At 41.3% G+C, this 12,232-nt stretch overlaps 1 protein-coding gene across 30 annotated transcripts in view; it reads right to left on the bottom strand.

Annotated features, from left to right (window-relative positions):
* Positions 1–12,232, bottom strand: part of SEC31A (SEC31 homolog A, COPII coat complex component) — a 70,784-nt gene that overhangs the window by 44,974 nt on the left and 13,578 nt on the right. For all 30 annotated transcript variants that reach the window (XM_058667122.1, XM_058667121.1, XM_058667118.1 and 27 more), the window contains 6 exons: positions 8,665–8,760; positions 7,780–7,920; positions 4,965–5,107; positions 2,532–2,631; positions 646–807; positions 304–456 (listed from right to left, as the gene is read on the bottom strand). In XM_058667122.1, coding sequence (XP_058523105.1) covers positions 304–456; positions 646–807; positions 2,532–2,631; positions 4,965–5,107; positions 7,780–7,920; positions 8,665–8,760 — 795 coding nt within the window. The remainder of the gene's footprint in view (positions 1–303; positions 457–645; positions 808–2,531; positions 2,632–4,964; positions 5,108–7,779; positions 7,921–8,664; positions 8,761–12,232) is intronic.

Genomic DNA, 12,232 nt, shown 5'->3' with positions numbered 1-12,232 from the left:
TGGCTCAGCAACAGTTGTTAAGGGCATTTGGAGAATGAAGTACTGTTAAAAATTTTTCTTCTTGTCTTTCAAATAAATACATCCTTTTTGAAAAAAGAGAGGCAAGTCTTAGATTACATAAAGCTAAAATCTGAAAAAAAAAAAGTATGACCTACTTTTTGTGAGAAATCATTCTGAACGCTGTGATGAGAAATCCACAGTCACACGCCAAGCTCAAGCAGGCTCACTCTGCTCATACTACAGTAACATTCCACTATGAAAAGTCCTTTGTGCCTGGGGAACACGAAAATAAAATCCACCTACAGAAAACGAAGCCCCGACAGGCCTTCGGATCCACTTGGGAGGCTTCTTCAGAGGCAACACTACGCTGTGCTGGGCGCTCTGCTGGGGAATCTGTAATGGAGGGAGCGGCTGTCCTGTGCCAAAAGGATCCAGATTCCCAAAAGATGATGACAGCTAATAAAAAGGAAGGAAGAAAGGAAGAAAAGAAAGTGAAAATTCGTAGCAAACTGTGTGGCATTTTTTCAAGAAATTTTTTAACTTAATTATCCAAGAAATCCACATTACTAATCAGTAAAAAATGTTCAAAATAACAATGTAATTCTTTCATGCATTACAATATAAAGCTCTTAACACTTCTATTACCTTGTCAACTTGTTTCTGCCTCAAAGTATCTGTGCTTCCTCCCATGATAGAGTAAACACTGATACGGCCATCAAACGAGGCGGCTGATAAAACAGCAGGATTGCGGGGACACCACTGAATGTCAAAGCACCACTGTGTATTGGTGGGAAGTTCATATAACACCTAGGCCACAAAAATGACAAAACAGAAGTCAGGAAAGGATGCAGTCCTTTTAAAACCAAAACACTAATGTGGTCAACCACTACAACTAATGTGAGCATTTTCTTCTAGAAAATATCTGTAGTCAAGAAAAAAACAATAGCAAGCTTTTTTTTAAAAAAGTGTAAGAACGGTCCATTATGGGCCTGGCAGCGTGGCCTAGCGGCTAAGGTCCTCGCTGCGAACACACCAAGATCCCATATGGGCACCGGTTCTAATCCCAGCAGCTCCACTTCCCATCCAGCTCCCTGCCTGTGGCCTGGGAAAGCAGTCAAGGACAGCCCAAAGCCTTCGGACCCTGTACCCGCGTGGGAGACCTGGAAGAGGTTCCTGGTTCCCGGCTTCGGATTGGCACAGCACCAGCCATTGCGGTCACTTGGGGAGTGAATCATCGGATGGAAGATCATCCTCCCTGTCTCTCCTCCTCTGTGTATATCTGGATGTAATAAAATGAATAAATCTTAAAAAAAAAAAAAAAAAGATTTATTTTATTTCTATTGAAAAATCAATACACAGAGAGGATAGACAGGGAGAAAGATCTTCCGTCTCTTGACTGACTTCCCAAGCCGCCACAACGGCCGGAGCTGAGTCGATCCAAAGCCAGGAACCAGGAGCCTCTTCCAAGTCTCCCACACAGGTACAGGGTCCCAAGGCTTTGGGCTATCCTCGACTGTTTTCCCAGGTTAAAAGCAGGGAGCTGAATGGGAAGCAGGGCAGCCAGGATTAGAACCAGTGCGCATATGGGATCGTAGAGTGCGCAAGGCGAGGGATTTAGCCACTAGGCTACCTTGTCAACCCCCAAAAATTAAAATCTTAAAAGTACTCAACAACATAGATATGCATTGCCCCATTTGTGAAATAAATCAATCTAAGTATTTCTGATCTTTTTTATAGAAAATGGTGATTATTCATATCCATGTACTATTTTTAACAACTGTTTTTCTGGTTAAAACAGCCAGGTTTACATAATTCTCCTGAAGAAATTTGTTGGATTAACATTTCACACTTACCCACAACATGTACTTAAAACATGTCATTAACAATGCAAAAAGAACCTCTATGGAGGTGGGCATTCAGCCTAGTGATTAAGATGGCTGTGTCCTGCGGACATGAGCAGACTAACCTGCTGCATGACATCAGGCAACCCACTCCGGAGTAATGGGTCTAAGTCCCTTCTAGCTCCCTGCTCATGCCAGAGTTCATGATTCCTGGCTGTGGATTTGGTCCCTCCCCAGTTGCTAATTTGAGAAGTGAACCAGCAGATGGAAGATTTCTCTCTCTGTCTCCCCTTTCCTCTCTGTCTCCTGTATCTGCCTTCCAAATAAGTAAATTTAAAAAAAGATACAATTTCCATCCATATTTGAGATACCTGACTCAAACTCCTGACTCCAGCATTCCCGTAAAAGCAGCCCCAGGGTAAACAGTAGAGAAGGTTCTAGTAATTGACTTGCTGCCACTCACTGTGAGAGGCCTGGATTAGGTTCTCAACTCTTAGCTTCGACCCTTGGCCCAGCCACAGCTGCTTTGGGCTTTTGGAGAGAAAACCAGCACATGGGAGATCTCTCTTTTTCTGCATCTCAATTGTTTTTCAAAAAGAATCCATATGGTAAATTTTCAACACTCTTAAAAGTCACATAAAAATGAAATATACAAGTGGTATAAGGTTAGGAAACATTTCCTCCCCATACTTCTCCTGTGTTTGGGTTGGAGCAGAGAATCTTAGCATCCTTTCCACAGCTCAGTAACAATTCAGGATCAGCCATGCTCCAAGCAATTGCCAAAATTCCCCTATGAAAAACACAAAGGAAGCAAGACATTTTTTAATTCTGAAAAATCAAATTTCATACTATTTCAATCTAAAAGTTATTATTTCAATTTTTCCACAAAGCAATTTAGTAATGTACACATTCTTTGATCATTGCAACGATACAGAACGTTTGGGCCAACATGGTGGTGCAGGTTGCTAATCCTCTGTCCTATAACGCCGGGATCCCAAACGGGTGCTGGTTCATGTCCCAACTGTTCCACTTTCCATCTTGCACTCTACTGATGGCCTGGGAAAGCAAAGGAGGATGACTCAACCTTGTGACCCAGCAGCCACCCAAGGAGGAGAATCTTGGCTCCTGGCTTCAGATTGGCTCAGCTCCAGTCTTTGCGACCATCTGGGGAATGAACCAAAGGATGGAAGACCTTCCCTGTCTCTCCTCCTCTCTGTAAAATCTGCCTTGCAAATAAAACAAATTTTTAAAATTCATAAATAATACAGAATTTCAATATGATGTATACTATGTCTTTCTTACCTTCCACATAATAAATACATAGATACAGTTAGATTATGACCATGTGGGGCCCAGCACCATGGCCTAGCGGCTAAAGTCCTTGCCTTGAACACGCCAAAATCCCATATGGGCGCTGGTTCTAATCCCAGCAGCCCCACTTCCCATCCAGCTCCCTGCTTGTGGCCTGGGAAAGCAGTCAAGGATGGCCCAAAGCTTTGGGACCCTGCACCCGCGTGGGAGACCCGGAAGAGGTTCCTGGTTCCCGGCTTCGGATTGGCGCAGCTTGCCATTGCGGCTCACTTGGGGAGTGAATCATTGGACGTAAGATTTTCCTCTCTGTCTCTCCTCCTCTCTGTATATCTGACTTTCCAATAAAAATAAAATAAATCTTTAAAAAAAAAAGATTATGACCATGTGAAAGTTAAGAACAAAAAATAAAAATTGCCTAACAACATGATCTGTATACCTTGGCCCCTCCACCTATACAGGAGACCTAGATGGCATTCCAGGTCCTTGGTACTGGTCTGACACAACCACAACTGCCACAATCACTTAGGAGAGAGGATGGAAGCTCTCTCTCTCTCCTCCTCTCTCTAGCTTTACCTTTCAAATAAATAAATCTTCCAAAAGAATAAGAAAAAAAAGTTTTAGTCTCATAAATAAATATGCCTATATTCCTGGGATACCCAATTATCAGTGAGAAGAACTGTGCCCAATAACTAATTCAATTCCATAAATCAGAAACTAACATGAGAAAATCTCCATCTTGTACATTTATTAAAACTGAAAACAGGTCAGCATGGTAGCATAAGTGGGGAACGCTGCCACCTGGTGCCATATGGGTACCAGTTCGATTCCCAATTATTCCACTCCTGATCTAGTTCTCTGCTAATCCTGGGAAAGCTGTGGAACATGGCCCAAGGTGTCCGAGCCCTGCCACCTATGTGGGAGACTGTGAGGAAGCTCCTGACTCCATGCTGCGGCCACCTGCGAAATGAATGTGGAGGGAAGATATCTCTCTGTCACTCCCTCTCTCTCAAATAAACTCTCAAATAAACTTGAATCACATACTTATCTCAAAAGTATATGCTTGTAAATTAAAAACGAAAACTCAGAAAGAAGTTAAAATGCTTTCTGGCATCAAATGCTATAGAAGACTTGTTCTGATTAAGAATGATAGATAGTAATAAAAACCACACTACTTAATAAATTTCAAGGGTTGTCCCTAGGTTCTATAACAAATCAGAATTCTGATCTATTAATTATACTTAAAACAAGTAGCAGAAAATCTCAACAAAGGATGCATGCTACAATATAATTTAGCTGCCAACTCTTAGTATAGAAAACAAGATGACTATTGTTTAAACAGGGACCTACCTTTGGCCTTGTGGACAAGCCACTACTGGATGCCCATACCACATACTGGAGTGTCAGGGTTCAATACTAGGCTCTGGCTCCTGATCCAGCCTCTTGCTAAATCAGACCCTTACAGCCAGTGGCAATGGTTCAAACCCCTGGATTCTGACACCTGTATGGCAGCCCTGGCTTGGGTTTCTAGTTCTCGGACTGAGCCCAGTCCCAACCATCTGGGGATCTGTGGAGTCAACCAGTGGATGGGAGCTATTCTTCCCTGTCTCTCTATTTCTTTCCTCCAACCTCACTCCCCTTCTCTATCTCTACCTTTAAAGAAATACATTTTTAACTTTAAAAACAAAACATTTACAGTACCTTTTAACAGTTAGAGACCAAACAGATTTCTAATTTCAAAAAATTACCCGACACTTTAAAAAAATAAGTAAAAATGTTTTAGGAAACAAGTTTTTTGGAACAGCAACATTATACCTGGCATGGTTTTCCAGGACGCGAAGTGGAGAGGAGGCGAATCGCAGGTCCCACATCTGGATCACGGGTAGCCTGTCATCCTCAGAAGCAAGGACCATCTGAGTAGCAATCTCAGGGTGCCACGCCAACCCAGAGCAATGCATCTGCAGACATTAGAGCTCATATTTTATCAATCACTTTACTTTATGAGAAACAAAACAGAAAGTTTGGGATTGCTTCTATTGAAACAACAACAAAAATGTTTAGGTTTAGTTTTTAAAAACAAAACTATTAAACGTTAGTAAATTGTTTTAAACAGCAATCCTTTAAAGATTTATTTATTTTTATTACAAAGTCAGATATACAGAGAGGAGGAGAGACAGAGAGGAAGACCTTCCGTCCGATGATTCACTCCCCAAGTGATTGCAACGGCCGGTGCTGTGCCAATCCAGAGCCAGGAACTTCCTCCCGGTCTCCCACACGGTGCAGTGTCCCAAGGCTTTGGGCCATCCTTGACTGCTTTCCCAGGCCACAAGCAGGGAGCTGGATGGGAAGTGGAGCTGCAGTGATTAGAACCGGTGCCCATATGGGATCCCGGCACATTCAAGGCAAGGGCTTTAGCTGCTAGGCCACGGTGCCGGGCCCTAAACAGTAATCTTAAAAGTCAAAATGTTTTGATGTTTTCCATTCATCTAGCTATTTCACACATACAAAATCATTATGGACCATTATGATTTTTATCAAACACCTCATTGCCAAAATCCTAACTATGTTACTGTAGGTTAAATGACTGCTTGCAATGCAGGCATCCTGTGTCAGAGCGTTAGCTTGAGTTCCCACTGGTTTGTTTCCAATTGCGATCTGTGCTAATGTTCCGAGGAAGGCAGCAGAAGATGGCCCAAGTATGTGGGAGACAAACACAGAGCTCTGGGTCCCTGGCTTCAGCCTGATCAAGAACTAAGTGTCTCTGCCATCTAAGAATGAGTCAGCATATGGAAGATCTCTTGTGCCTTTCTCTCCCGCTCTGTCACTCCATCTTACAAATAACAAATCTTTTTATAAAAACAGAACCAGAGGGGCCAGCACCATAGTGCACCTCTGTTTGCCTGCAACTCTGGCATTCCAAAGGAGTGCCTATCCTTGTCCCAGCTGCTCCACTTCAAATCAAGCTCCCAGCCAACGGCCTGGGGAAACAGAGAAGAATAGCCTGAGTCCTTGGGTCCCTGGCACCCATGTAGGAGACCCAGAAGAAGCTCCTGGCTAGTCACCTACTCTGGCCATTGGTGCCATTTGCATGCAAGATTCCCCTCTCCTGCTCTTTAATTCTTTTAACCTTCTAAAAAATAATGACAAGAATATTTTAAAAACAAAAAAGCTTCATACTTTCTTTTTCTATTTTATCAGGAAAATCAACAAAAAATGTTTTAAGTAACAACTACTAATTAAATTTTCATATGGGATCAATTAACATTATTACTGAGAATTATCTGGAAGTACAGATCCCACTGTTTCAAAAGATGAACAAAATTCTTACTGTATATTTAATTCCACTGAAATGTCTGCTTTAAAACTGATTCACCTAAACAACAATACACTGAGCCTAGCACAGTAGCCCAGCAGCTAAAGTCCTAGCCTAGCACATGCTCGAATCCCATACAGGCACCAGTTCTAACCCTGGCAGTCCCGCTTCCCATCCAGCTCCCTGTTTGTGGCCTGGGCAAACTGTCAGGACAGCCCGAAGTCTTGGACCCTATACCCACATAGGAGACCAGGAAGAGGCTCTGGGCTCCTGGCTACACATGGGCGGAGCTCTGGCTATTGCGGCTGCTTAGGGAGTAAATCAACAGACGGAAGATCTTTGTATCTCCTCCTCTCTGTATGAGTTTCCAATAAAAAAAAATAAGCTTTTTTTTTTAAACTAAAGAATACACTGAATAAAGTATTTTAAACATTTTTTAATTGTTATTGCTTTAAAATTACAAATGGCAAATGAGGCAAACTTGTTTTAGAAAATTTCAAACATAATTAAAGAAACAAAAGGTCTAGGGCCCAGCATGGTCGCCTTGAACATGCCAGGATCCCATATGGGAACCAATTCTAATCCCAGCAGCTCCACTTCCCATCCAGCTCCCTGCCTGTGGCCTGGGAAAGCAGTCAAGAATAGCCCAAAGCTTTGGGACCCTGCACCTGTGTTGGAGACCGGGAGGAAGTTCCTGGCTCCTGGCTCTGGATCGGCACAGCACCGGCCGTTGTGCTCACTTGGGGAGTGAATCATCGGACAGAAGTTCATCTTCTCTATCTCTCCTCCTCTCTGTGTATCTGACTTTGTAATAAAAATAAATAAATCTTTAAAAGAAACAGAAGGTCTATATTTTGTCTAAATTACTTCACAGCACTCAAACATATAAAAATGGAAGGACTCTGTAAGGCTGAATATCACGTGCCTTACAGCAGGGTACCCAGGGCAAAGCAGAGAGTGACATCAGCTCCCTCCAACAGAACCTAGAGATAAGCCAGGGCTCTGGAAAGGTCAAGTCTGCACATTCCAGGAAAAGCCAATGAACTAAAAATTGTTACAAGATTTTGCAAAATAATCAGCATACCATGGAATAAACTATTTGATGAATCAACCTCTCTCTTTATTCTGAATAGTACACAACATGACTTGTTGGTAATCTTATCATTTTCCCTAAGGGAGATAAAAAGATTCTTTCCAATATGACTGATCAATAAAATACAAGATTTAATCTTACAGAAATTTTCTTTGCTGCCAACTCTAACAATACCAGAACAACTCTTGCAGAACTGCAACATCACACATCACACGCTTACTCACCCTGTTACTATGGTCACTGACTTTGATGATTGGTTCAGTTTTCCTAAGATCCCATACTGTAGCCCGGCCACTGGGACTGGCTGATGCTAAAATATGCTGAACTTGTCTGTTCCACGCAATGCAGCTGACATCTTCTGGGGGCTAGAAGAATAAACTATTACAAACCATTTCTCAATGATAGCAAAATTCAACTATACCACAGAAACCTTTGGTTAAATTAATACTGCTGTTAGCACAAAATGCCACTTTAAGTTTTTTATTTTGTTTAATATTGTCTCACTCAACAAGCATTTATTGAGCTCTGCTGTAAATCAAGTATTGCTTATTTTGCAGTGACTCCAAGAAAAAGCACAGCCACAAAGTAGACACTGGTGAATGACACAGACATCTGGGAAGAGCAAAAATTATGACCTTGACTACAAGACAAATGTTAGGCCAAATGCTATCATTAAGAAATTACTCTTACTATTAGGGCCAGTTAAAGTGGCCACATTGGGTGTCTTGATGTAAAGAAAGAACAAGGGGAGATTAATTTTACCCAACTTACAAGAAATGCACAGCAAAAAAATCGAGTGGCTTTTTTTTTCTTTTTTAAATTAAGGTTGGAAGTTCAACTAGCAGAAACTGTGGAACAGCAATCATACAAAAAAAAATTACGCTATACCTAAGAAAACCTAGAGTATTTGTCTCCCTGTTACTACTGTATGTCTACTAAAATGAACAGTACCTAACATGCAGCAGGTGCTAAATGTTTACCATTGAAGGCCTCACTGAAACTCTGAAGAAATGTATTAGTACAATGACATTAAAGCAAAGATTTGTGCAAAAAAAATTAAAAACGGAAACAGCTTTTTTTGATTACATTGGTCACAATGAATACAATACCTGCGTTTTGGCTCCTGGAGTCATTGGAGCTGAAAAATTGTTGAGATCCCAAATGCAGATTTCAGACTCATTAGCACCAGAGGCGACAAGATTCGTCTGCAATAAGAAATTATTCATAACTAAGTAAGACTTGGGAATAATGCTGAGACCTCAGAATAACTCAGGCAAGAGCTAGGAGAGTGTAAATTTTAGCACATCTGATTTTTCTCCTCAATTAAGAAAGCAAAAACATATTCTTATAAGACTGTATTTAATATACCTTCATATTTTAATTAGATTTTTAGAGAAACAGATTCTAAAATTACTTAACTAAAAATAAAGTGTATGCATGTGTGTGGGGTGGTGACTGTCAGAGCTGTGGCATATGACAGTTCTGCCGTCACCTGTGAAGCCAACGTCCATATATGTGCTTATTCCTATCCTAGCTGCTCCACCTCCCATGAAGCGCCCTGCTTAAGAGCTGGTAAAGCAGGAGAAGATGACCCAAGTGTGTTGTCCCCTGTTATCTATGTGGGAGACCCAGATGAAGCTCCTGGCTTTAGCCCGGTCCGGCTTTGGTTGGTATACCGATTTGGGGATTGGATCAGCAAATGGAAGAGGATCACTGTATTGCCTTCTTTGTGTAACTCTCTCAAATCAAACATACAAATTATCAAAACCAATTCTAATGTAAGATATCACACAAACAATTACATGGATTGATTTTAAAACCATCTAACCCTGCAGGGATTATCATTTGTAGCTTTGCAGCAATACTTAGGAAAAACAAATATATATTTTTTAAATGTTTTATTTTTACTTGAAAGAGAGAAAAAGAAATCTCCCATTTTCTGGTTCATTCCCACAAATGGTCGCAAGAGCCAGAGCTGGGCGGATCCCAAGCTGGGAGTCAGGAGCTTCCTTCAGATCTCCATTGTGGGCATAGCTGCCCAAGGCCTCGGGCCATTCTCTGCTCTTTTCTTAGGCCATAAGCAGGGAGCTGGATCAGAAGTGGAACAATCAGGACGCTTTCGTAGCCCATATGGATGCCAGAGCTGCAAGCACAGTATTAGCCTGTTACACCACTGCACCAGCCCCACAAGGAAATCTTATTCTGGAAGACAAATAGAGGTCACTATCAACTGCTTTCAGAAACAGCTGAATGCTAAACGCATAACATCTTCCTTAGGATGCCTTTAAGTCAGCTTCCAGAACCAGGCTACTTGAGGACTAGTGGAACCCTGCCTTTAATCCTCTCATTTTTCTAGTTCATTTACATGCAATATATTCAAAGTGGCAATAATTTTGTAATCTCTGTTCCATATCTTCAGGGCAAAAAAAGACCCTAAAACTACGATACGAAGCACAAAAAAATGAGTTTTAAATATTTTTACTTTGACTCTCTACTGTGCTCATAAGTTCTCTAGTCAAGTGGCATAAAACAACACCACAAGAATTTTATGGTAGTAGCTACTATAATACAAAACACACTCACACCAAAAACCAACAAATGCTTCATATAATTGACTAGGAACTCACTATCTAAACAGTAAGCAATTAAGTGAACTTAGGCTCTATTTCTTTTATTTTTACTTTTTACTTTTTTGGAAAGCCAGGTCAGATTCATAGAGAGTACAGTCAGAAAAGATCTTTCATTCACTGGTTCACTCCCCAAAAAAATACAACGGCTGAAGCTAAGCTGATCTGAAGCCAGAAGCCAGGTGTTTCTTCCGGGTTTCACACACAGTTGCAGGGTCCCAAGGATTTAGGTCCAGCGCTTTCCCAGACTATAAGCAGGGAGCTGGACAGGAAGTGGAGCGGCTGGGACACAAACCAGCATGCATATGGGATCCTGGTGCTTGCAGAGTGAGGATTTAGTCATTGAGCCACTGCACAAGGCCCAAGACTCAATTTCTATGCCCTAAGTTTCTAGTTGTAATAATTATGAAAAAAAAAAAAAGAACTATTTAAAGTTTTCTTAATATGCTATAAACTCTTCTGGTTGGTATTAACTTAGAATGTGATTGTGGACCAGCACTATGGCATAACATGTAAAGTCACTATCTCCCATAGGCATGAATTTGAGTTCCAGCTGCTCTACTTCCAATCCAGCTTCCTGCTAATGGGTCTGGGGAAGGAGCAGATGGTCCAAGAGCTTGGGTCCCTGCATCGCCACGGGAGACTTGGGGTGCCTGGATCCTTGTTTTGGAGCAGCCCAACTCCAGCCATTGCAGTCATTTGGGGATGGAAGATCTCTGCCTTTCAAATATAAATAATAAATAAATAAATAAATCTTTTTTTAAACAAAATCAGAATCTATTTTTTAAGCAAGCCTTTTAAAGATTTATTTTACTTTTATCGCAAAGTCAGATATATGGAGAGGATGAGAGACAGAGAGGAAGATTCTCCGTCCGATGATTCACTCCCCAAGTGAGCACAACGGCCGGTGCAGCTCCGACCCCAAGCCAGGAACCAGGAACCTCTTCCAGGTCTCCCACGCGGGTGCAGGATCCCAAGGCTTTGGGCCGTCCTCGACTGCTTTCCCAGGCCACAAGCAGGGAGCTGGATGGGAAGTGGAGCTGCCGGAATTAGAACTGGCATCCATATGGAAACCTGGCACATTTAAGGTGAGGACTTTAACTGCTAGGCCACCATGCCGGGCCCAACAAATTCAGAATCTTATTAACTCAATATCTTTATCAACCTATGCATTTATGCAACTAATACTTACTGATATTTAAAAAGGCAACAATAGGATCTTTACTAATTACTAAATTTATATTACACTAAAAAAAAACTTTGAAGTATTTTAAAATTTAATTACTAATGATCAATTATTCTATTTTATTTTATTTCATTTTATTTTTTTTTTTAAAGATTTATTTTTTTTTATTTTTATTACAAAGTCAGATATACTGAGAGGAGGAGAGATAGAGAGGAAGTGGAGCTGCTGGGATTAGAACCAGCGGCCATATGGGATCAAGGCGAAGACCTTAGCCACTAGGCCACGCTGCCGAGCCCTATTCTAACTATTTTAAAATTCTTAATTAATAAACGGTGAATTACCCCAGACAAAATACCTTAATGCTAACCTACAACAAATTTTTAAAGGTAAAGATTTCCGGGGCTGGTGTGGTGGTATAACAGGTTCATCCCTACCCCCTGGCCCATGCACCACATCCCATATGGTGCCAGTTCAAGTCGCAGCTGCTCTACTTCCAACCCAGCTTCTTGCTAATGGGCCTGGGAAGGCAGCAGAGAATGGCCCGAAGTCTTGGGTCCCTGTATCCATGTGGGAAGCCTAAAAGAAGCTCCTGGTTCCCACTTCTGGACTGGCCCAGAACTGGCTTTTGTGACCATTTAGGAAGTGAACCAACAGATGGAAGATCTGTTTCTGTCTCTCAGTGACTTTCAAGTAAAACAAATAAACTTCTTTAAAAAAAAAAAAAAAAAAAGATATGTCACACACACATAAAAACTAGATTTCCATCTCATAGGATTCCTAATGTTTTTAAAAAGTCCAGTCAAATAGACTTCTGGAAATAAATCTATTAGCCTGCTTCCTTTCATAGAGTCAGTAATTTTCACT

The sequence above is a fragment of the Ochotona princeps genome, chromosome 7, assembly GCF_030435755.1.
Source record: "Ochotona princeps isolate mOchPri1 chromosome 7, mOchPri1.hap1, whole genome shotgun sequence".
Taxonomy (NCBI): Eukaryota; Metazoa; Chordata; class Mammalia; order Lagomorpha; family Ochotonidae; genus Ochotona; species Ochotona princeps.
The sequence above is the reverse complement of the archived record's forward strand: the minus strand, read 5'-3'. Positions and strand labels throughout refer to the sequence as shown.